At 35.9% G+C, this 26,178-nt stretch overlaps 1 protein-coding gene across 1 annotated transcript; it reads left to right on the forward strand.

Annotated features, from left to right (window-relative positions):
- On the forward strand, positions 1 to 25,968 carry LOC140150960 (uncharacterized). The gene is made up of 17 exons (XM_072173122.1): positions 1 to 1,051; positions 4,910 to 4,986; positions 5,749 to 5,857; positions 7,758 to 7,832; positions 8,730 to 8,818; positions 9,766 to 9,839; positions 12,463 to 12,545; positions 13,325 to 13,408; positions 13,731 to 13,882; positions 16,796 to 16,856; positions 17,496 to 17,601; positions 19,541 to 19,728; positions 20,824 to 20,902; positions 21,153 to 21,244; positions 21,946 to 22,020; positions 23,848 to 23,982; positions 25,751 to 25,968. Exons 1-17 carry the CDS (start codon positions 272 to 274, stop codon positions 25,892 to 25,894), a joined length of 2,403 nt encoding a protein of 800 aa, XP_072029223.1. The 5' UTR covers positions 1 to 271; the 3' UTR covers positions 25,895 to 25,968.
- The last annotated feature ends 210 nt before the right edge of the window (positions 25,969 to 26,178 follow it).

The following is a 26,178-nucleotide window of genomic DNA, read 5'->3' on the forward strand; positions in this document are numbered from 1 at the left end:
TTGGGAAGAACGCACACGAGTAGATCTATATTATAAACTCTGACAGTGACAGTCATCAGATATCATGCACCAGATAAAGAAACATGCTTATTATTACCATGGAAATGTTCTAAAGACGCCGCTACAGAATAAAGCCAAATGACTATTATTCTTGAAAGTTGAACAAGTCACGGTAAAGAAAAATGTAAGTTTGTTGGTGTGTGTGAAGCTCCGAGTCGAATTCTGCTGTCGTAATTAAGTTCAGCCAAGTAGAGGAATTCTTTGCACATACATGTATCACTACAGGATGTCTACAGCAATGATGAAACCCATTACAGTAGAAGATTTAGGTTCTGATGCCTCGTCATCAGAGTCATCTCCAACAATATTAAGAAAAAGATTGCAAGATGTTGCCTCTTTTCCCAGGACAGCAAACAATAAGATATTTTATCAAATTGACAATTTGCATCGTGATACCACTAATAGACCTGTTTTTTCTTTTAATGGGAGCGCCAACAGAGAAAGACGCTCACGATCCATTGTATCACCATCAGCTATTCTAACCAGGAGACATGTTGCAAGAAAAACAATGTCCTCCAAGAACCTGTTGACAAATACTACATTACACTCCAATCATCAAGTTACAACAACATCAAGCCAACGTAATACTTCACAAGGTGTTCAACTATATGAGCGAAGAAGGAGCGCAGTACCGAAACTGGATAAAAGTGGAAATATATCTTACTTGGAAAGGAAGAATATGAGAAGAGGGTCGCTTCTCGTTGCGCAGCAAATCTCATCTCGGTACCGGCAAATTGCTCATACTGGTGAAGATGTCGATATTTTGACTATTGATGAAATAAATATATCTGACATGAAGAGACAGTCTCTCCAAATTCCATCTCATTTGGGTCGAAGACGGAAGAGTTCAGCAGGAGAAACAATCCTATCAGCAGAGTCTGCATCGGATTATGGCACGCCATTGGCGGCAAATTTGAATAGGAGGAGACGGTCCCGTGCGCCAGAGTCACTCGCGCGTGATATTGAGCTTATGATGCCAAAATCGAATCCAGTAAGTTAATGTTTATTTTCAACTTCTTTCCGTGCACTTGTTCGTTTCGCGTCCGTGAGGAGGGGGTCGTGAGGGGGAAATTGATAGGCCATAATGGGGTAAAATTTCCAAATCACCCCGCTTTACTAAAATGACTTCCCGGGATAAATTCATACAAAAAATGTGCAATTTTAGTTCTAAAATGGGTCAAAATTATATCAATTAGTGTATGTAAACCGGGTCAAAGGAAGATATGCACATTACAATTATACTTTTGGTCAGTTTTGTCCCAGTGTTTTTAAGGTTCTAATTTCAGCATACTCCATCTCTTTTAGGACCCCAGTTTGTCATCCACCATTTCTTTGATACCTTTTTTGATGTCCTGTAACCATGGTAACAGTGTTGGAGGACTCGGGACTCGGACTCGGACTCGAGTCGGACTCGAGTCCTTTTTCAAGGACTCGGACTCGGACTTGGACTCGGAAGCTAAGGACTTGGACTCGGACTCGGACTCGGACCCCAAGGACTCGGGGACTCGGCTTCGAGTCCTCTTCGAGTCCGGCAAAATATGGTCTTTTTAGGTTTTTTTTTTTCTTTCATTGTAAACTTTTTATTATTCTTGATCAATGATCACATTTTAAGTAATTTTACATGCAAATAAATTCAGTTTATAAATAAAAGTACAACCAAAAATCAAGATTGCTTTCAGTTATATCTTTAATTGGTTAAATGGATTTTAATCATAATCATTTGTTTTGTACGGAAAGTCCAATCTACGGAAAGCCCAATCGGACATTGTAACAGCAATACAGCATGACTGCTTGGTTAGGCGCAAAAGTCTAGAATATATGCCTACATGAATAATAATTTGTGGGCAAAATAGGGGCTTGATGAACTGAAATTTCAACATTTTTGTGGAGGTCTGTGAACTAAAATTGGGCCATATTATAGGCTTTAAAGCTAACAAATTCAAAATGTATCCAAATTTGAGCTAAAGAGCTACAATTTTCAGAGTGTTGGACTCAATGAACTGGAGCATGATGCAAAATGTGAGTCTCAAGAAACTGCCAGAGAGCATGAAAAAGGGACCCTTGAAAGCCGCACATAGCCTACCCGTACCACCTTTACATGTAAGTGACCCCCCCACTCCCGGAATAATACTGCATAGGCCTACAGCCAGATCCAACACCCTTTCGTTTGGCACCTGAAGTTTGGTAGTGACGTCATATTTTGATTGTCATATTGCATTTTTTGCCTCTTTAAAACACAAGCCTAATAAGTTGGGGTGGGGGAGTCTGTGATTATACTCTGTTATGAGCATTTGGGGAAGGTAAAATTAGGGGCAAGATTTTTTGGCCGATTGAAAGGGAGGGTGGAAGCAATTTTGGCAAGCAGATTTAGCTGAGGGGCACCTTTCAAATAAAACGCTCTAAAATTGCTTAGAAAACAGTACGGAAACGCGTATATATTATGCAAATTTGCCTGCTCGCTGCACTATCAACATATATCCACGGTTTGTAAATTGGGATCCTCAAAAATAGCATGTGCAAAGGGGGTGCAAATTTTTTTTGGCAGGCCGGGAGTTGGGGGCAAGCGATTTTTGGCAGGCCAAGAGGGGATATAGTAGGGTCCAGAATGGAAGTACCGTTGTCGGTTTGAGTACAAGAAGTTTTGAAGGTGTTTTTTTTATAGATTTGAGGACGCTGAATAAAATGAGAGGGGTCTGACCCATCGAAAAATGTGGGGAACTCTCGCTAGAGGGCGTTTTTCAAAATGGCCGCCAAAAACCCTTAAAAGCATCTCTTGCAATTTCACACCTCCCCGGGCTCCGCATAATTATTGCACAGCCCCAAAACTATACTAGGCATGCAAGGTGGGACTAACAAAGTATGTATTTACAAGAAAATAATATAGAACTAAAATTCTGGTTAAATATAGGCCTACGTTGATAAAGTATTGGTCAAAACCCCAGGGCTTGAATTTGATACATAAGGACTCGGACTCGGACTCGGACTCGAACATTGAGGACTCGGACTCGGACTCGGACTCGGACATCAGAAATTGGCAAGGACTCGGACTCGGACTTGGACTCGGACACCAAGGACTCGGACTCGGACTCGGACTCGGATGACGAGGACTCGACTACAACACTGCATGGTAACAATCGTTACATTTTGTTTTTGCACGAAGCTACAATTTTGTGCAGATTTTTAGCTCACCATTTGCCTGAAATGAATTGAACTTTCAACTGACACAGTTCTATACGGAGCCCCTAATTTGAGCTAAAAACCGTTATGTTTGGCTAACATACACCTGCAGATTACATAGGATTTTGATGATTGCACATGAATTGTCTATTAGCCAGTGCCTATAGGGTGTACACAGAATTGGGGTAAAAGGTCATTAAATGGTAATTTCGCTATCAAGACCAATGTGATTAATTCGAAACGAAACAAATTGTTTACACGAATTGTTAATTAGTTTATGAAAGAAATTGTTAATTCGTTTATGAAACGAATCGTCCATTCGTTAACGAATTCGTTTTAAGGAATAAATGAATAGTTGATTTGTTTTTTCTTGCATCTCACCTTGGCGGCTCCGTAGATATCTCTAAATTCAAATTTCGAACATATCCAAAATTAAAGTTGGAAGTCGACAGACGTTAACGATCACGTGTCATGGTTTCATCTTGATATAAAACTTACTACAGGAGTGAAAGAACTATATGCCCTATCAGGAACTTTATTTTGGGTATTTTGATGCACGACTCACACATGACGAACACTTCGTGCATATACAATAGCTTTCATATACTTTTTTGATTTTTAAACTTTCGTTCTTGAAGTATAAGAATTCAATCAAAAAATCTCATATTCAATTCTTTCCATGGTAATGGTCAAAAAACATTTTCGACAATTTTTATTTTTAATTAGGGGGGCGCCAAATCGGCCTCACTTTTCTATTGACAAGGGGCAGTCTTCAATGGACGGCTCTTTTCAGAGCCACCAAACCTTTAAATTTAGCAGATAGACGAGGTCTGCTTGTTTTCTGTTGACAAGTGGCTTCAGTGAACGGCTCTTTTCAGAGCCACCAAACCTTTAAATTGAGCAGATAGGCGAGATCTGCTTGTTCTCTGTTGACCTTGGGCAGTCTTCAGTGAACGGCTCTTTTCAGAGCCATCAGTAGACAAGGGGTGGTCTACATGTCTCATTCTTAGGTACTTTGTCCTGATGAAGTCAGAGCTACTCCTGACGAAAGCTTGACAATTCTAAACTTGTCCGACTGCGAACCCGCTAAAAACCCACTAATTGTTATGAATTCCCGTCGTAAAAGCCTATCCCACAAAGAATAACAAAATCAAAATTTGACGGAAATTGTACGGTAGCTTTAACAGTTGAAATCTATAATGCTGACAACACTTCGGCCAGGCACAAGTGACCTGGTGAAGGGGTCGCCGTAGATAGCTGGATGTCGTGACATTTTTACAGGAAGGCAAGTACAAGTGTAGCCATTATTATGTTTTGATGAATCCAAGTGTGTGAAAATATTGGATCCAACACATAATAATGATAAAATTGGATGCTTTACGCCCAATATTTATGAGTTTTAAAATATTGACTCGACTACGTCTCGTCCAATATTTTAAAACTCATAGCTCGACCAATAAATATGGGCTCAATCGATCCAATTTTATATCAACATCGGGCTTATTGCCTGATCGGAACCGACTGTAACGAGGTTTTTGGTCCTGCGGGGAGTTGAACCCTGTCACGCTGCTCCCCTCCTTCCAGGGACATCTTGTACACATAGGACTATGTAAAATATAACTTACAAATATAATTTTGTTCACAATTAGGTTTTTGTTTTCTATTATAACAGGAAGCCAGGGAAAGGTTGGCGTGGTTTTTCCGGGTGGTTAAAGTTTGTGTGTCACTCTGCAATTGGAGTTACACCAGGTAATCATTGCTTTTAATTATTGTAACCTGAAACTAAAAAAGAGGAGACAAAAAAAATTGTTTTAACACATAATTTAATAAACTATCATCCATAAGTGCTTACCCATGTTTACCACATCATATTCTAAACATGGATGACGTCGTATAACCATGACAACGGGATGCATTCATATAAAAACACAACAACTGCTATAACAGGTGAGAAGGTGTTAATGTTTTGCTTTATACCCCATGCAAAGGAGCGATCTCTTGGTAGAAGAAAATAATGCGGTCATGTATTTATGAGGGACGTGTAGGTTAGTAGGTTTATTGTATTAGGTACCAAATTATTAAAAAAGAAAAAAAGAAGTAAAAGATATACACAAGTTTGTACAATAAAGATTAAAATTAATTGTGGGATTAGGTTTCTATTCATTTAATTTAGCAAGTAACGTTGTCATGTAGCTTCATGTGTACATGTGTATGTTTATTTTATTGAAATGTAATATCTTAAGAGTGGAATTTTGGGTATGTTTCTTTGCCAAAAAAAAACATATTCCACAAATAAATCCATGCACCTCTATATCTAAAATGTAGATAGCTCTGCTATTTTGCTATTTTGAACAAAAAAATCTAAAATCATCGACAGGTAAAAAAATAATATGAAACTGTATAATTATATAAACTGCAGCATGATGGAACAAAAAAGGGTGTTTATTTGTGGCTCGGCGAAGCATATGCATGTCGTTATGTATTTTAATATACTTGTATTTTTTCCTTAAGAGCCGAAGAAAAGAAGGAATCGTTTCTTGGGTTTGCTCAAGTCGACTCAGAAGAACACAATATTGAGAAACTTTTCTTCAACCCATCGTATTTCAAAGCGAACAGACAGGTAAAACATAAATGGATGGATTTCGTTTGTTTTTTGCTTGTTTTTCTTTTGTTTGTTATAGGGTTAATTGAATACTGGAAAATTTCAAATGAGAATTAATCCTGCATTTGAGTTGAATTGCTGATTTCGTTGGGAACTGACCTGCTCCATGAGGCTGCGATCACATAGAAGTATACTGTATACGGTATACGGTATTCGCTATACGATACGCTCATTCGATCAGGCTGAGTTCACATAGGAGTATACTATGCAAACTCAGCCTGATCGAATGAGCGTATTTCGTATAGCGAATAGTGCCCTCTTATGTGACCCGGTACTATGAAATTGCCTTGCTCGATTTAAGCTATACGCGTGCACCTGCAAAACGTGCACCGTATACCCGAATAGTATACTTCTATGTGATCGCATCCTAATGCATTTATTTACATGGGCAATGTCCCAAAGATGAGATATGCTGTTCAGGCAAAGAGAATATATCATGATATCATGGGACCTCACTCCTGCTCATCAAATCAATGCCAAAAGTTTTCAACTGAAATCCAGTCAAAAATTGTAAAAAAAACCGTGAAATCGAAAAAATTGTTGAGAACCCTGGTAATTGTGAGAAAAATATGAAGGATTTCCCGGAAGTGGAAAATCTGTACTGAAATCAATATTTGAATTCCTGTTCGCAAAAACCAGGGTTCGGTTTTTGCCGGCAAAACCGGTAAGGGTGGCAAAAACTGGCAAAAACCTGTTTTTGCCTGATTTAAACCGGCAAAAATGGCAAAAACTGGCAAAAACTCACAGTCACTCAAATATTAAAAAGTAACACAAAAAGCTCATAAACAGTAACACAAAACTTTTAACGCATCATTCAACATATTTTTTGTCTCATCAAGTCCTTAAAAGGAAAAATTTTTGAATTTGATATATGACACATTTTGGTTAAATGCACTTGAGCAATAAAAACGCATGCCTTTAATTTCTAAATATGTTACTTATAATTACAAAAGCTGGCCTTGTTACATCCAGGAAATTACTTTTGTAACTTAATAATTTGTTTTGAGATGAAAAAACTGAACTATAAATCACATTTTAGTTTTTGCCATTTTTGCCGGCAAAAAACTGGCAAAAACTGTTTTTGCCAAGCGGTTAAAACCATGGTTAAAACCTCGGGTTTTTCCACTTGCGGCAAAAACCTGCGAACCATGGCAAAAACTAATAAAGTCTGGAATTTTAACCCCGGATTTCAACATGTTTTATCAGGAATAGTCCAATAATTAATTGACAATCAGCCTGATATATAACTTGTGATAAGTAATATCAAATGCTTGTATCATAATCAGCAAAACGTTTCAATTCAATTGATATCAATTATCTCTTTTGTACACATTAATGATTTGACAGGCGATCATTATTTACACCTACCAGCTGCAATGTTTAAGAGAAAAGCGTATCATTTATGAAGTGCTATACCATGTATATACACTCTATAGTTTTACCTCTAATTTATAAGCCATAATGTCCGGGCATAATGTACGATCTTATGATATTGGTTAATGATTTTTCAAACCTGAATTTTTTTTTGCATATTTGTTATGCTTACACATGTCCCAACTTACACCTAAATGATATCAGCTAAATTCGTTGTGTTTGTCGGGTCAACAGAGCAATTTTATACCCCCCATAGAACGCGTAACAGCCAAAATAGACAGTTGGGTTTCTTTCACTTTACTTTGTCATTTGTCATTTCGACATCAAATTGATGCCAGTTATTACTAATATTATTTCAGCATTTTGATTAAAGAATAACAAAATTAACATTTTATGAAAATCGTACATTTTGATATGGCCTTTACTGAACAAAACTTTCCTGAACCATGCATTAATAAATCATTCCCTCTCTATTGTCTTACAGTTACGATTAACGGAAGACACTAAACGGATATTAACGCTTGCTTCGTGGAAACGCACCAAAGAACAGATTCGTTATGTAAGAACTTCAATACATTATAATAAATTAATTTGTAGCATTGCATACTTTTGAGTTCATCAGTTAATAGCTATCATGTTTTGTCAGAGAAAACCGTGCAAATAAAGAAATAAACTCACTTGTTTTACTCCTTTTGAATAACTCGTTGCGATAGTTCTTTCACGACTCATATCATGAAGAAAGAGATCGTGCCCCGGGTCTTGGCGCAATGGTTAAGGTCGACCGGTCTTGTTTCATTCTAGTGCAAGATGTCTTGGGTTCGATTCTCAGTGGAGGAAATATTCATTAACATTTCCGCTCTCTTCATTATTTCATTTGAATTGTGCGGCAGAAGTAACGGATGACCAAGATCTCGCAGCCAATTCCAAATTCATAATCTTTTTATTTTTATTTTAAAGTAACTATCATCTTTTGTTTTTATGCATTGGTCGGAGTTGTTTCGTGATTTTTCAATGCTTTCTGATACAGTAATGCTATGAAGGTTATAGATTACCCAGCCATACATTTCTCTTGACAATTTTTCATTTGCTCGCCACACAGGCGACGAAAAAAGAAAACTCTGTTCTACCTTGCCCGACCGACCCAGATTTTGAACAAATTGGGAACAAAATTCCTGTACAAATGAATACCGACCCAAATTTCGACAATTTCAGGAATAAATTTTTATTTTTTATTTTCCCAAATTGCAAATATTTACAGATTTTGGCGATTTTTGGGGTCATTAAAAAAAAGAAAAGAAAAGAAAGCCCGACCAACCGACCGACCCTACTTGAAAGGTCCATCCACCCGTAGAAAGGTTCGTCGCCTAACATACTTATTTCCATGATCCACATGACTGTCATAAGTTAATGTTATTAAAATATTGTTCGTATGTTTTTAAAAATTGTTATTTCACAGGTGCAGATCGCTCTACGCAACATACGAGCATTTGCTGAATATCCGCTTGAGATGCAATACAAACTAAGCAGAGTTGGGTGGCTTGAAGAGTATGTAGAAAATGCTCATTTGTTTCATTTTGAAAAAATACATATTTATAGTGGTGTGACCAGGGGCAAGGCGGAAGCATTCCCATGTGAGAATCCCGCCCTCTTTCCCCTTGGCCGCCCTAATGTTTAGCATTCAATTAGGACGTTTTTGTGCTTTTTAGTCTGTTTTGAAATTTCCCCTGAAAGATGCCTCACCCCTTACCCCCTTTTCCCCCACCCGATAAAGTCCAGCTGCGCCACTGTATTACACAGGGCCGGATTTACCTTTGGGCCAGATGGGCCCAGGGCCCCCAAAATCATGTGCATGTTTCTTCTTAGACCGAAAACACGATGTTTTGGACCAAAAATATGCTAAGATTATGTTGCGTAGCAAAATTCGCCTTCATTTAGTATGCAAAAACTGTCTATTTTCAAACAAATTTTCGTGCGCTGCCCGCGAAAATGTCATTGTAAAATTGATCTTATAGTAGGTCTCCTATTTGTAAACCAAAACTTGGCCACTTGAGTGCACATGCCTTCCTCACGGAGAATTTGGGGCCTCCGAATTTTAGCCTGGCCCAGGGCCCCAAAAAGGTAAATCCGGCTCTGACTGTAGGCCTATATGATATTGTGTATGCGTGGAGAGCATTGGTATTGAATATAGCCTTCGTGTGTGCGTTATCAGTGAGCTTGTTTCGTACAGCAAATATAATGTAATAAACTGTATCAATGTCAACTTTCCAGATCCGGGAATAACACGTAATATTTTTTTTGTCATAGGCCTACAACGACGGTGAACTTGGTGAATATGAACAGCGAGAGTGTACATGTTTGAGGGAGTGGAGGGTGCTTGTGTGTAGTTGGTGAAGGGGGGGGGGGTGTGTGGGTGGGGGTGGTGTGTGTGACATTGAAAACGAACCAAAGTACTTTGATCATGTTGACTCAACCTCGGTTGATCATTTGTGCAGGTATGGACCAAAGCGCGCCATATTGAGACAGGGCCATCTACCGGATGCTTTCTACTTCATCATCACTGGAACATGTAGGTAACCACAGTAACCAGTATATAACCGGGCCGGACGTAAATTAAATTAAGTTTACAAATTACTCAATTTCGTCGAATAATAATTACACAGGCCTACCATCATAATGTTTTAGTGTCAACATAAATTATCACGTTTATTGTTTCATAAGACAATGTTGCATTTTATTTTGTATACTTGTTGAAGCATCACTCCCCAGCAAACACAAAACGTTTGCAACATTATCTACAAAAAAGTTGCAAGAAAACGTTTAGATGTTGGGTTACATAAAGAGTATGAAGGGTATGAAACGTTTTCATAACATTCAAAAATATTTTTTCAAAACTTAAGGGATCTAGAATGAGCGTTTATGGCGTTTCGACAGCATTTTTTGTGGGACATGAGAGCACCTCAGACGTATCGAATTGCATTCTGAATACAAAGCATGTCTTTCGGATATCAAATAATTTTCATTTTTTGAAATTCACGATATAATACAAATTTTATGACAAATTATTAAAATTTGATATTTTTCAATTTTTGATATATAACAGTCCTCGAAATAAATTTTATAAATCTAATGATATATTCTTAAAGTGTGTGTAGCTGGGAGGAAAAGCCGACGATCAATTGAAAATTTTGACCTTTCATATTGAAGATATCGATTTTTTCCCAAAAAGACCTTTTTTGGTGTTTTGGAAAAAAAATCCATATCTTCAATACGAAAGGTCAAAATTTTCAATTGATCGTCGGCTTTTCATCCCACCTACATACACTTTAAGTATAAATCATCAGATTATAAAGTTTACTTCAAGTACTGTTAAATATCAAAATATCAATTTTAATGATTTGCCATAAAATGTGTATTACATTGCGAATTTCAAAAATCTAAATTATTTGATATCAGAAGGACATTCTTCGTATTCAGAATGCAATTCGATATGTCTGATGTGCTCTAATGTCCCACAATAAATACTGTCCAAACGTTCATACCCCTTCCCTTAAGGGATCTAAAATGAGCGTTTATTGCGTTTCGACAGTATTTTTTGTGGGACATGAGAGCACCTCAGAACTATCGAATTGCATTCTGAATACGAAGCATGTCTTTCTGATATCAAATAATTTTCATTTTTTGAAAATCACAATATAATACAAATTTTATGACAAATTATAAAATTTGATATTTTTCAATTTTTGATATATAACAGTCCTCGAAGTAAATTATATAAATCTAATGATATATTCTTAAAGTGTATGTAGCAGGGAGGAAAAGCCGACGGTCAATTGAAAATTTTGACCTTTCATATTGAAGATATAGATTTTTTCCCAAAAAGACTTATTTTTTTTTGGTGTTTTGGGAAAAAAATCCATATCTTCAATACGAAAGGTCAACATTTTCAATTGATCGTCGGCATTTCATCCCACCTACATACACGTTAAGTATAAATCATCAGATTTATAAAGTTTACTTCGAGTACTGTTAAATATCAAAAATATCAATTTTAATGATTTGCCATAAAATGTGTATTAAATTGCGAATTTCAAAAACCAAAATTATTTGATATCAGAATGACATTCTTCGTATTCAGAATACCATTCGATATGTCTGATGTGCTCTAATGTCCCAAAATAAATACTGTCCAAACGTTCATGATACCCCAGCCCTTAACCTACTGCAAACTATTATTATAATATGTTATTTAAGTATTGACGAAATAGTTTACAAAAAATGTTTGCAAACAAATTTATAATAATAACATTTTGACAATATTTAAAAATGTTGCTGTTGTGCGTTTTCTCATAAAACGTTTTCATGACCTTCATAAAACCCGACATTTACTGTTGTTAAAACGTTTTTATCAAACCCAAAACCCCAAATGTAACCTGTTTAAAATGTTTTACACGTTTTGTGTTTGCTGGCAGCAAGCAGCAAGCAGCAAACGTTTTCGAAAACATTCCCAAATGGTTGCCAGAAAACTTTTAAATGTCTGGTTAAATAAAGGGTATAAAATGTTTTTGCAAATTTCTTACAAAACATTCAAACGTAATGTTATTTAACTGTTGACAAAATACAAAGTTTTGAATTAAATCTTTTACTGGAACTTTTATTACTTTTATTACAACTTCATCAGGCAACTGACCCGCTGAGCTATGGTCATGATGAAGTCTGATGGCAAACGCAACGTAGCAATTCCAGTATAAAATTTGTAATTATAACGACTGGTGGATGGCTGAGAATATGCACTATTTTGTTGACAAAATATTTTACACAAATGTTTGCATGCGATATTCTTAAATATTATTTTAACACCATTTTCAAAAATAATGTTGTTATTGTGCTTCCTTCAAAACGTTTTTATGACCTTTATATAACCCGACATTTTTAATATTATTGAACATTTTTGACCAAACCCAAAAAACAAAAATTAAAAAAAAATAATTTCAAAACGTTTGCTGAGGGTAGCTTCTTTTACTTTTTTCTTCACAAACTTCGTTACTTTATACAGAAGTGCAACCCTACCGCTGAAATATCTTAATACTAATTATGGCGTGTCCGTCCTCTGTCCGCGCTACCCGAGAACCGCGAAATCTAGTTATTTATAATATTGTAAAATAATCATATCTCCTTTATAATTGATATAGTGGTCGTCACTGTGCTGGATCTATCAAAAGGCAAACCCATGGCACAAACTGTTGCTTTCCTAAAACGAGGAGATAGTTTTGGGGTAAGATTAGAATATTGCTCTTTCCGATTAAAATAATTAAAGAGTAATTATTATGTTTACGGATATTAGACATTACATTTTGACCTTTACTGTGCATGATTGACTATTAATTGCTACATATAAACAAAAGACCATCACCGCAAATCAAATATTAAAATTACATAGTACACTAATTACCAAATCTTATAATAAAGTTTATTATTAGGCCTATCATAATTTAACGAAATGGCGACTTTAAGGTGGTACTACACCCCTTGATAAATGTGTGACTGTTTTTGCAGTTTTCTTAAAAACTAATAAAACACTGGTAACAAAGGTTATGTATATTATAGGGGCAAGGAATCCAGTTACTACACTGGAATTTCAGTGACTCAAGACAAGTAGTTATTGATTTATTGATCAAATATTGGTTTTCCTCATTTTTGACTGTAACTCCACAACTATTGTCTGTGTTGAAATAAAATTTTCAGTGCAGTACTTGTAGTCCTTGCCCCTATAATATACATATCTTACTTGTCACCAATGCGCTATAATTTTTGAGAAAAATACAAACATAGGCACAAAATTGGCCAGGGGTGTAGTACCACCTTAACGCTACAGTTCAAATATTATACGTAATTAACAGTACGCTAATAATTATCAATTCTTACAAAGTTTATTATTTATATCATAATTAATGAAATGGCGATTTTACACGCTACAGTTTCAAATATTAGGAAAAATAAATGTACTTTTAATGACCATGCCTAACAAAAAAAAAATTATTATCATAATTCTAGGAATTGGCCATTTTGAACAATACCCGGCGAGCATCAACGGTCATTACAAAGGATACTGTGCAATTACTGTGTATATCTGTTGAGGTGCGTATTTAATTATCCATTAATCATGTTCATAGATGTGTAACATTGTATATAGGCTACTATCAGTATTTTGACGGGTTTACGAGCATTGTAGTTCTTGTTAATGATACCATTGAATAAAACTGGAATTTTGATGCAAATTAAAAATATCATATAGCATAGTTTAATGAATGGATAAGCAGGACGATAATTAGACCTTAGCCTATATAGCCTATATATTGCAGCTATAATTTCTCTGCCAAAAGTGATATTTCTAGATGTTGGCATCGTCCTTTTTGTCCTTTTTGATGGTGTTAATCTTTTCATTTATGTTTTTCTAAAGGACTTTGAAGACATCTTTATGTTAGCTGGTGGAATGAAGAGTGTCAGCGACCCTACAAGGAATACCTTTATTAGAAATCTCAACATGTTTCAACATTGGCCCATAGAACAACTGGCAGATCACCCGCAAGATTGCCTATTTCATTTCTTCAAGTAAGAGTATTACTCAGCAGCAGTTTAATATGTGTATTGATTTCGGTATTAATTTTGCAAGGAGAGTATATTGCTGTCGGGATCATTTTTGAAAGATTTTGAGCTAGATGATAAGTGCTATATAAGTCACACGCACACCCCTTAAACCCTACGCACCCCACCTGCAACTCCATAAAACGTCATACGTTTGTACCCCCCCCACACACACCCCCACCCACCCCTGTTTGTAAATACGTTCAAACGAGGACCTCGACTTTAGAAGGATCTAACCGAGGACTTACACACCCGTTTTTAATCGACACACCGTGGACCTCACGCAAACACACCAGGCAACTTACTATCCAACTGAGATCCGTCCTATACCCGCTATGGGGGACCTATCTTATATGCTATCTTATATGCATATTTGCATCATTTACGTCATCCTGGTCATAGTTTCAAAACGAGGACGTCCTCGTTTGGAGGTGTGTCCTCGTTTTACGGTGTGTATCCATATGTAGGTCCTCGTTTGACGGCATTTACAAACGCACCCACCCCCACCCACCCGAGCACCCCGCTCATATATGATATAAATATGAAAACGAATAATTCGGTTTCTTGACCTTAATTTAAGGTATTAGTAATTTCAATATAAAATTCCGGATGGAGATTCTTCTTAAAGAAAATAAAAACACCTTCTTCCTGTCATAATCCATTAATTACTATCCGCTAATTACAGTGAAAGAAGACAAAATAAGTAACTTGTCGCTGAAATTGGTTTTTAACATTTTTAATCGTAGGAAGGTGGGGCATAACGGACCCCCGGGGCAAAACGGAACCACCTGGAAAAATAGGCCTTCGCAATACCGCCGTCTATGCAAATTATATTGAGGAACACAAGTATGGCTACGAGGATTTACAACAAAAATTTTATCTGAAACAATCCACTGACATTCGAGCAAGATCGAGTAAAAAAATTACTACCCGTCTGGTGTAAGATATGTAGATGTTTAATGCGCTGAAATTTTACTTCATTAATATCGGATTCCCAAATAATTGTGTACATTGTAAACACGAAGGTACTAGCCATGAGCTGTATTAAGTGCATGGCCTATATGCTACGATGTATTATGCATGCAACCTATGGGGCAAAACGGAACCCTAGGTGTGGGGCATAACGGAACAGGGTTCCGTTTTGCCCCGGGCGTTTTGTCCCACAGATGGTTCCGTTTTGCCCCAATTGGACATAACTTGTCTTCACTCAAGGAAATGTAGGCGTTATCGAACATGGTAAACACTTCGCTGAAACATAGACATATAACTAGACCTACAGATAGAATTAATGATTAAAAGTTAACCACTTACTCCACAGAGATGGTAGGCCTACTGAATATTTCTTTCTGATCAAATATTGGTCATACATATTATAGGCCTACTAGGCCTATAAGAAGTTAACCACTCACTCCACAGAGATGGTAGGCCCACTTAATATTGTAACTGAATATAGGCCTACATATAACTAGGCCTAGGGCCTACTGATGGAACAACTGATATAAGTTTACACCCAGGGTGCCGTTTTGCCCCATAGGGGGGTTCCGTTTTGCCCCGATAGTGGGGCAAAACGAGTTTTTTTTGTTGAAAATATTTCTTCATTTTTATAAAAAATTGTAAGATTCAAGTTATATTGGTTAATGGTATATTAAAGGTAAATACAAACTTCAACTGAACATATAATTTTTACAGTCATATTACTTATGGGGATGTCACAGAGCATCCTCAAAGTTAAGTGTTCCGTTATGCCCCACCTTCCCCCTACTAACATTTATATACATGTCACACATAATAGAAATTTAATTGTCAGCATATAAATGCTAATATAGGGCATATAAATAACACTAAAGCTAAATGTTATGAGCAACTCTCTTCTTTAACGAAAAGTGACTTAAAAATGATAACTTTTGTTTTTCTTCTTTGACAATAAGTAGCTTATTTGTTTCAATACAATATATATTTTGGTATCAGCTGGGAGTGTGCCATTGTTACCGGAAAGATGCGATACTTTACCAACGAAGCGTTAACTCACATTCATATCATTGCTGGTATAATAAGGCATTATTCTTGTAATAATTAAATAATCATAATAACCAATCTGAGGTTACATGCATCATACAATGCCTTATAATTCCAATTAATTGTTATTATCATTACGTACAATAATCTCTATTGAGAAACTTAATTGTCAGGAAAGCTTTGTGTAGACCTATTTTCTAAAAATAGCACCCAGCCATATCCATGTATTTCGGCTGAGTATGAAGTGCCGACAACAAATTTGTATAAACTTTGTTTGTGCGCTATTATTTTTTTTTCATTAATTTTGCTTTATGATTTATTTGCTGTCATTTTAAAATACTTGGTGAGAACATATGATTTTAATTGAATAATGCAGTTCAGTATACATGCGCTCCGCTATATTAAGGCACTACACCCTTGATAAATTTGTGACTATTTTTGCAATTTTCTAAAAAATAATAATAACAAATTGGTAACAAAGGTTATGTATGTTGTAGGGGCAAGGAATCTAGTTACTACACTGGAATTTCAGTGACTCAAGACAAGCGGTACGTTTTTTATAATAAGAAAAAAGGTACCGCTAGAATGTACCTCATTTCATAACATATATAATGACCCACTTGTCTTGAATCACTGAAATTTCAGTGAAGTAATTGGATTCCATGCCCCTATAATATACATAACCTTTGTTACCAGTGTGTAGTTATTTTTTGAGAAAAATGCAAAATTAGTCACAAAATTTATCAGGGGGTGTACGTGTAGCACCACCTTAAATCACATGCATAAGTAAACTACAACTAATATATTTATTTGATCTATAATATTGATTTTGTGTCATCATTATATATCCATCTTCTCTTTCAGATTTGGTGACGTTTTGGTAAAAGATAGTCAGTATTCAGACTGGATATACATAGTCAAATCGGTAATCAAATAAACATCCGGGCTTGTTATAATGCAAACAATAAATTGTAATCATTTGTGATCAACTTCATAACACATAGTACACGCTCACAAATTTTCTTATTTTACACCATTACATGTGCAAGCTATAGAAATCGAACTGAAATCTGGACTTCATACATGATAGTGTTTATTTCTAGTACACGCACCCACCAGTGGCACTCTTACATAAACCACCCTTTACAGAAAGAGAGCAAAGAGAGAGAGGGAGAGAGGGGGGGGGGGGAGAGAGGAACAAGAGAGGGGGATAGATAGATAGCGCCCGGGGACAGAGGTACAGAATCCCCCCTCCATTCTTAAAACAATTACGCCCAGAGCACAAGTTGAATTTCGGTTTTAATTTAAAAGGGTTTTCTAATGACTGTTTATGTTGAAATTAGCACAAAGCGTGCGAAAAATGAAAAATTTGACTTTCACGCTTAGAACTTGCGCAAAATCGATTCTGAATCGGTCGATTCGGTGCCCTAAAACTAAAACGGCGCCCAGAGCACGTACCCTCATTTGCCCCTAAGTACACCACTGTTATGGGTAGAGAGAGCCTATACAACGCACATAAATTCAGTAGTCATGTTATGTAACATACAAATTCCTATTGTTTTAGGGGAGTTGCTCTGTGTTGAAGAAGTTGAAACGAACACCACCAAAAATTCCATCTAAATTAAGGAGACAGACACCTGCAATGATCTGGAACAAAGGAAACCAACTCGGTAAGGCTCACTCCAACGTTATACATAAATGCCGTTTATTTGACGATAATCATGATAATAGTTAACAAGAAATCCTATTTCTCGTTCAGGAAAGATCGCACTCATTACAGACAGTAAACTTATAATGTGATGCATGATTGTAGTCTTTCACTTGTAGTAATATATAATTATTGTGTGTGTAATGACTAAGGTGTTATAAAAACTGATTATATTTAGAAGAGTTACTGGTGGTAATTCTATTCAGTAGGCTACACATTATTGCTAGCATTTATAGCCAGTGTTATTGTCTGAAGATGGCAAATTCAAAAGTAAACTTTTTAGAAATTACTGTTAGTGTATGTAATCGTCAATACATAAAATATAGCAGTACTTCAATAGATGAGATAGTTCGTGGTGCTTTCTTCATTAGATAGCAATTATTGATTGTGCTATCTTCAGTAGATGGGAATGATATGTAGTCATGATAGTGTAATTATAATTAGATTAACAATATCTTGTGGCAAATTTGCAATAGTTCAAATAGCAATGGAATGCTATCTTCAGTAGATAGCAATATTCGGCAGAGCTAATAACAATATTGAGAAGTGTTATCTTCAGTAGATAGCAATATGTGGCAGTGCTAATAACAATATTGGGGAGTGTTATCTTCAGTAGATAACAATATTTGGCAGTACTAATAACAATATTTAGAAGTGTTATCTTCAGTAGATAGCAATATTTGGCAGAGCTAATTACAATATTGAGAAGTGTTATCTTCAGTAGATAGCAATATTTGGCAGTGCTAATAACAATATTGGGGAGTGTTATCTTCAGTAGATAACAATATTTGGCAGTACTAATAACAATATTGAGAAGTGTTATCTTCAGTAGATAGCAATATTTGGCAGAGCTAATTACAATATTGAGAAGTGTTATCTTCAGTAGATAGCAATATTTGGCAGTGCTAATAACAATATTGGGGAGTGTTATCTTCAGTAGATAACAATATTTGGCAGTACTAATAACAATATTGAGAAGTGTTATCTTCAGTAGATAGCAATATTTGGCAGAGCTAATAACAATATTGAGAAGTGTTATCTTCAGTAGATAGCAATATTTGGCAGTGCTAATAACATTATTGGGGAGTGTTATCTTCAGTAGATAACAATATTTGGCAGTACTAATAACAATATTGAGAAGTGTCATCTTCAGTAGATAGCAATATTTGGCAGAGCTAATAACAATATTGAGAAGTGTTATCTTCAGTAGATAGCAATATTTGGCAATGCTAATAACAATATTGGGAAGTGTTATCTTCAGTAGATAGCAATATTTGACAGTGCTAATAACAATATTGGGAAGCGTTATCTTCAGTAGATAGCAATATTTGACAGTGCTAATAACAATATTGGGAAGTGTTATCTTCAGTAGATAGCAATATTTGGCAGTGCTAATAACAATATTGGGAAGTGTTATCTTCAGTAGATAGCAATATTTGGCAGTGCTAATAACAATATTGGGAAGTGTTATCTTCAGTAGATAGCAATATTTGACAGTGCTAATAATAATATTGGGAAGCGTTATCTTCAGTAGATAGCAATATTTGGCAGTGCTAATAACAATATTGGGAAGTGTTATCTTCAGTAGATAGCGATATTTAAAAGGTAGCTATCTACAGTAGACAGCAGTATTCAGAAGATATAACATCCCATATTGCATGATTTTGATTTAGACTTTTGATCAAACACAAGGAATTAATTCCTACCTCAGAATTTTCAGATGGTACTCCATCTTTCATCACTCACTCGCTGATGAAAGATGGAGTAGCATCTGAAAATTCCGAGGTAGGAATTAATTCCTTGTGTTTGGATCAAAAGTTTAAAAATCAAAATCATGATTTATACCAACACAGATGAACTTTCATGAATGATTCCATATTACAATTATATTCTTATTTGAGGCCTTGTTTGCGCCAGTCCATCAAGCCTATCCTTACCAAAACCGAGCAAGAAACGAAGTATGTTAAGACGACGACACTCGTGGCCCACTACCAACCGATTAAGACCGTCAAAAAGATCAACAAGTTCTGCGAGCACCAACGTTGTAAGGAAAGTAACGTTTACAAAACGTGAAACATCAGAAAAGAAGGTAATTGTTCAGATTTGAATGCAAATGAATTAAAGTCGTTCCTCGTCAAATGAGAGCTACGAAATAGTAGTGTGTTGCAAGCCAATTATACTATACAGTATTTTTTTTTTTTAAATGGAAAATGTAATTTTATGCCAAATTAGTTCAAAGCTCTTCAATTACCGGTATAGTATTAAAAACTCACTTAAAGGATGCAGCTGAACAATAATTCGTATTATTTTATCAACTGTGCAATTGATTCAACGTGACAGGTATAACTTTGTGCTTAGGTTCCATACAGGCTGTCACAAAGTTATTGTTCCCGTCCGTTTTTTTCGTATTTTTTAAAAAGCCTGCCTCTTCCAAACGCATATAGCAAATTACAGGATGTCCCTGAAAGAACTGTATTTTTTTTGGTATTTTAACGCATAAACCAAATAAACGATGTTGTTGAGGAATATATCAGCTATCACATACTTTTTTAATTTTGACAATTGACCGCTCGGTTTTTTTAAATAAAAGAATTTTACAAACTACATCATTTTCAATCCGTTCCACGGAGTCTCAACTTGACAATCGACGCCTCGTTCGCTGATGATGCGCGGTGATTAGCACTCCATCGATTGATATTTGGCACATTCTCCGATCAAGTGTTCAAAATGCCAAATCTGTGTCGCCCATAGTTTCAAGTCGTATTCAGACTTGTTTCGTCAGAAAGAAATGACTCATTAATATAACTTATATTTAGGAGTAATCAGGGGCATTGCCTGGGGGCTGGGGGTAAGTCCCACTAAAAATGTCAGGGATAAAAATAAAATGGGGATGGCAAGGAGTAAATTGTCCTTAAAATGACTGGTGACGAAAATTTGATTTGCCCCCTGCAAATCCTGGCTACGGCAGTCTTTTGCATGAAGCTATATATACACGCTGTACGTATTGGGCAACTAACAAAGCAAATTATGTTTAAATTAAATAGGCAATGTTATCTATATAAATGTCACTGACTTCTATTGTATATATAATTGCATGATATCAGATACGTAGTTATTTCAATGGAATACGTGTAATTTCAAAACATAATTTCTCGCCTCATTTACTTTTTTATTCAATCATTAGGCTGTGATGTCATCAAATGGCGCAAATGACCAAAGCCGGAGCCAGTCGCAAACGTCTCACAAGTACGATCAGGCATCCGGTAAGTATGCAAAAAAGCGATCGTGCGTGTAAAATAGAACATAAATAGGTGTTTTAATTAATTAAATACAGTTTCAGTTAGATAAATATACCAATGTGTTGTTTATATGCCCTAGTATATACTTAATAATAATAATAATAATACTTGTTTCCCCAGTTTAGCTCAAACTTAGTACGTTATTCGCCCATAAGCACTGAGTTCATATTTTTAGTTTCAGAAATAATGTGTTTCATTTTCATTTTGATTGCAGGAGATAGTGAAGATATTGACGAACACGGCATCCCTAAAGATTTTGTAGCAAATAAACGAACATTTCACTCCGACTTGGATGCACCAAAAATGGTAGTGTTTTTGTTGTTTTGTTTTTGAAATAAAATACAGCTATGTGTGTGTGTGTAGCATGGGCGTCAATCCGGGGGCAGAGGGGGAGTGTCACAAGTGACCATGTTTTGCTCTTTTCAGCCACTTTTTGACAATTCAGGTCGATTGTCCTCCCACATTTCAAGAGTAATGGTATACTGTAGAGGTGCATGTGAGAAGAGGGGAGAAATCAGGCAAAGAAAGGGAGCGAAGTAGGCTATAGGGTGAGAGGGGAGAGCAGGAAAGAGAAGTAAGAGACAGTAAAGTGGTGATTACACCTAGGCTTTAGCCCTACATTAGGACCGCAGCCATTTTAGTGGATGTTGAATATTCGGTGCAACATGTCTTCTATTCCCAGTAATGTTTAACTTCTAACGAATGTTTGATGCCATACAAACGATAATGTATTTCCACCAGACATTGGACATAAGATATAAGTGATTTTCCATCAACAAATATTCGTTAGAAAGATACAAATTAAATTGAAATAGATTGAATAACGAATACTTGTTGACCGAATATTCTAACAAATACTTGTTGCACGAATATTCAGAGTCCATGTTAATTGATAGTTATGTTTTAAATTTGACAATTTTTATCCCACCATAGTTCTACATAATGGCAACACATTTTTATTATAAATCTATTAGCTTCTTTGTATCTCAACTTTATCTCATATACAGCCAACAGAAACCACCGATGCAGATTTGGACCCTGTGTTCATAGTGGTTGAAGTACTGAACAGGGGAGCAGTTTTTGTAAGTTTGTTTGTTTGTTTATTTGTTGCACTCCAAAAAGAGTGAAAATCACTCCAAAAGAGTATATTTTGATTTGAAATTACTTGGTACTCTAGGTCGGTAAACATGAGTAAGGTTTGATCTTTCCCTAGAGAAGTCCATTTCAGAGGGCTGATCTTTCCCTAGAGAAGTCCAAAAAGTTCCCCTATTGCATATAAGGCGCATCGTCATGTTTAATTAGTTGTTCTGAAGGTGGCACTCGCTAGAGTTTTGAGAGCTCAGCCCTCTGAAAAGGACTTCTATAGGGGAAGATCAAACCTTACTCCAAGAGTGTATATTACTCCAAAAGAGTATAATGCTCTTTAAGAAGCCATAATAATTATACATGATATACCGTAGGTCAGCCCTTTTTGGAGTGGTCCTTTATAATGGCTTCTTGAAACAGTGAAATTTTACTCTTTTGGAGTGAAATATGTATATTACTCCAAAAGAGTAAAATGTCCATTCTTCATGCTCTTTAAGAAGCCATGATAAGGGTCAGCCCTTTTTGGAGTGGTCCTTTATAATGGCTTGTTGAAACAATGAAATATTACTCTTTTGGAGTGAAATATGTATATTACTCCAAAAGAGTAAAATGTCCATTCTTCATGCTCTTTAAGAAGCCATAATAAGGGTCAACTCTTTTTGGAGTGGTCCTTTATTATGGCTTCTTGAAACAGTGAAATTTAGTTTTACTCTTTTGGAGTGAAATTCACTCCTTTGGCGAGCATAAGTAGACCTAAACTCATCCTTTTGGTTCACTCTACATAAGAGAGAAAGAGAGTAGTAGGATTATATAAAGTATCCTTACACTTAGAAAAATAATCACAATTTCCAAACTGGACAATATTGGGGTAAATTTGTTTTTTTAATAGATGCACTATCTAATCCTGCAGATTATGACACCACATTGAATCCAATGTGACTTCAAGAAGCAAAGTTACAAGCATTTGATTAAACGATGGTCTCGTTTTAAAAGCGACAAACTGGCCTATTTAAAACTCCACAGACTAGACATCTGGTTTGAGAGTGGTGAATGGTTAATTTATGCATTTGGCTTTAATTTAAAGCAAAAGGAACAAAAGAAAACTTAAACAAAAGAACTGACAAATAAAATGGAAGTTATGATAAGTACAGAGAAGTAAAAACTGAAATAAAACTGCTTTAAATAACGCTTCATTGAAGAAACTGTGTTATCTCTTTGTTGAGCTTGTTGGAATCTTTTTGTGCCTTGTATAGGCCAGTTTGTCACTTTTAAAACTGGACCTTCGTCTATTCAATTGCTTGTAACTTTACTTCTTGAAGTCACATTGGATTCAATGTGGTGTCATAATGTGCAGGATTTGATAGTGCATCTATTAAAAAAACAAATTCACCCCAGTATTGTCTAGTTTTGAAATTGTGATTATTTTTCTAAGTGTAAGGATACTTTATTGGCGCAGTATATTAGGATTGATTGCCAGATTAGGACAGGGACCATGTATGATTAGGAAAAAACCAAAAGATTCCAGTAAAAAGATCATAGGCCTACTATAGGAAGGATTCAGATAAGAATAGAATGGGTCACTTTTTTAAGTTGCTCAGTGGCGTAGGGGGGGTAATATTTGGGGAGGGCACCGACCATGATTGGGGAGGAACCGGCTTGATTGGGGGCACAAGCCGTTTTTCGGCAATTTTCCTGTGGGATTTTCTAAAATTTCAGATCGATAGGGGTACGTACCCACCCCCCACCCCCACCCCACCCCACGTGCCCCTATATGACTCTACGTCACTGAAGTTGCTATACCTCGGTACGTTATATTCTTGCAGGGTTTACACGGATCTGTGTTCACCGACCAACCAAACCTCAGCGTTGTTAGCAACGGTGCCGAGTGTATCTTGATTAGAAAACGGTTTTATTTAGAACATGCAAGCGACCAAACATTTGGCTTCCTACGGCGGCAGGTAAGATCTAAATGATTAATTTCAATACAGTATTATTGTCACTCCAAAAAGAGTGAAATCACTCCTAAAAGAGTAGAAATCACTCTTTCAAGGTATGATATAATATAAGGGACGAAAAAGAGTAAGGTCCTTTATATCATACTTTGAAAGAAGGGTTCCACTCTTTTAGGAGTAATTTCACTCTTCTCACTGTTTTGGAAAGCGAGTTTTTTACTCTTTTACGCAAACTAGATAATACAATCGGGTAATGATATATTCAAATATGCAAATTGTTTTTGCATAATGTGAGTAATTTGGGTTATTCCTTCATGTAATTTTACACGAAATTAGGGTTAGGGTTAGGGTTAAGTTTAGGGTTAGTTTAGGGTTGGGATTAGGGTTAGGATTAGGGTTAGGGCTATAGGATTAGGGTTATGATTATGATTAGGGTTAGGATTAGGGTTAGGATTAGCTTTACACGAAATAATTATACATGAAGGATCGACCGTAATTTGCTGCAAACGAAGCGCATAATAATATAATAACAACACCAATGGTAATGATGATGAGAAGAGGAAGAAGAGAAGGACAAATGAAAAAGAAGAATAAAAATAAGGTGCTAAGGAAAAGAAAAAGGAGACAATTGAGGAGAAGAAGATAAAAAAAAAAGTAAGAGGAAAAAAGAAGACGAAGAAGATGACGACAAAGAAGAAGAACAGAAAAGAAGAAAGAAAGAAAGATTGCGGCAAACGCAACTAAATTTTGAGGATATGCGACATTCTTGATTGTATATATTATTTAACGCACATAAAACTTAACGATTCGTTCATGAATATATACGTGGCTTTGATTTGTATAAACTTAGACAGCCGCATGGTTTGCTAGGTGTCAGGATAAATATGCTGGTATGCAAGTGAAATACAGCGCTTTATTTGATTAAAATATTGAGTCTTTTATTTTATATATTTTTATACGACATGCTATCATGTATGAACAATTCAGCAATCCACGTGAGAAAATGCGGCGCACACCACTCCCGATAAAATTTCCCAAAATATATGAATAAGCTAAAAATCGAGGAAAATCATGCCAGATTAACCCAATTTTAAACATTATGTTTTGATGAATCCAAGTGTGTGAAAATATTGGATCCAATACATATAATGATAAAATTGGATGCTTTACGCCCAATATTTATTGGTCTCACTATGAGTTTTAAAATATTGGACTCGACTACGTCTCGTCCAATATTTTAAAACTCATAGCTCGACCAATAAATATGGGCTCAATCGATCCAATTTTATATCAATTATAGTCTCTGAGCCCCCTAATTGACAAGCCTGGGCAAATGTGTCCATCAGATCATGATGAAAATTATAGGCCTATACAGGTATGATGCTATAAATGAACTCGGGCAAAAGATTTTCAGGAATTTGTTATGTGAATGATGTGATAATGTTACGAGCATCGAACCGGCCGTACAGATCTGACAGAGATTCTGCCATATAAGTGAAAGCTCTCTCTGACATATATCAAAGTACACAGACTCTTGTGCAATAAATTTGAATGCAATTTTTAATAAATTGGAAAAACTTTAGACAGTTACCTTATTAAAGCCAAGATTGACAGAAATTCTAACAATTATAAGCTATTCATTTTCATGGTATATTTGTTGAATCTTAAAGCTGATACTCATACTTCCTTATTTGAAGAATCCAGACGGTACAAAATGTGGTTAATGTAGTAAGCCGACTAATATATAAATTTGAATTTGAATTTTCTGTTTCAGGAAACTCCGTATCCATCCAACGCTGAACTGCAAGAGAAGCTACAAGTCTACAGAAATTGGAATTCTTATAGAAACCACACGCTAAAGCAGGCAGTGTACGAGACGCGAGCACACAAGCAACAAAGACTCTTAGCTGCAACTTAGCTTCACACTTTCCCTGCTAAATATTATATATTTGTTCATTTTGATCATGCCAGATTATCGTTCTCATCTTCTCATGTTTGTTGGTGCAAAAAGTGACATACATTATTTGTACATGTATAATAAAAAAAAGTTACAAATGTCGGGTGCATTCAACCTGTTTCATCTGCGCACAAAAGTGAAAATAATAGTGTTGATTCTGCTTGCATGCCTTTAGCCATAAAGGACACGATATAGGAGTTATTGAAATCTGTATTTCATAGTTTTGTTGTACCAGAAAAATAAAT

The sequence above is a fragment of the Amphiura filiformis genome, chromosome 4 (assembly GCF_039555335.1).
Source record: "Amphiura filiformis chromosome 4, Afil_fr2py, whole genome shotgun sequence".
In the NCBI taxonomy this organism is placed as follows: domain Eukaryota; kingdom Metazoa; phylum Echinodermata; class Ophiuroidea; order Amphilepidida; family Amphiuridae; genus Amphiura; species Amphiura filiformis.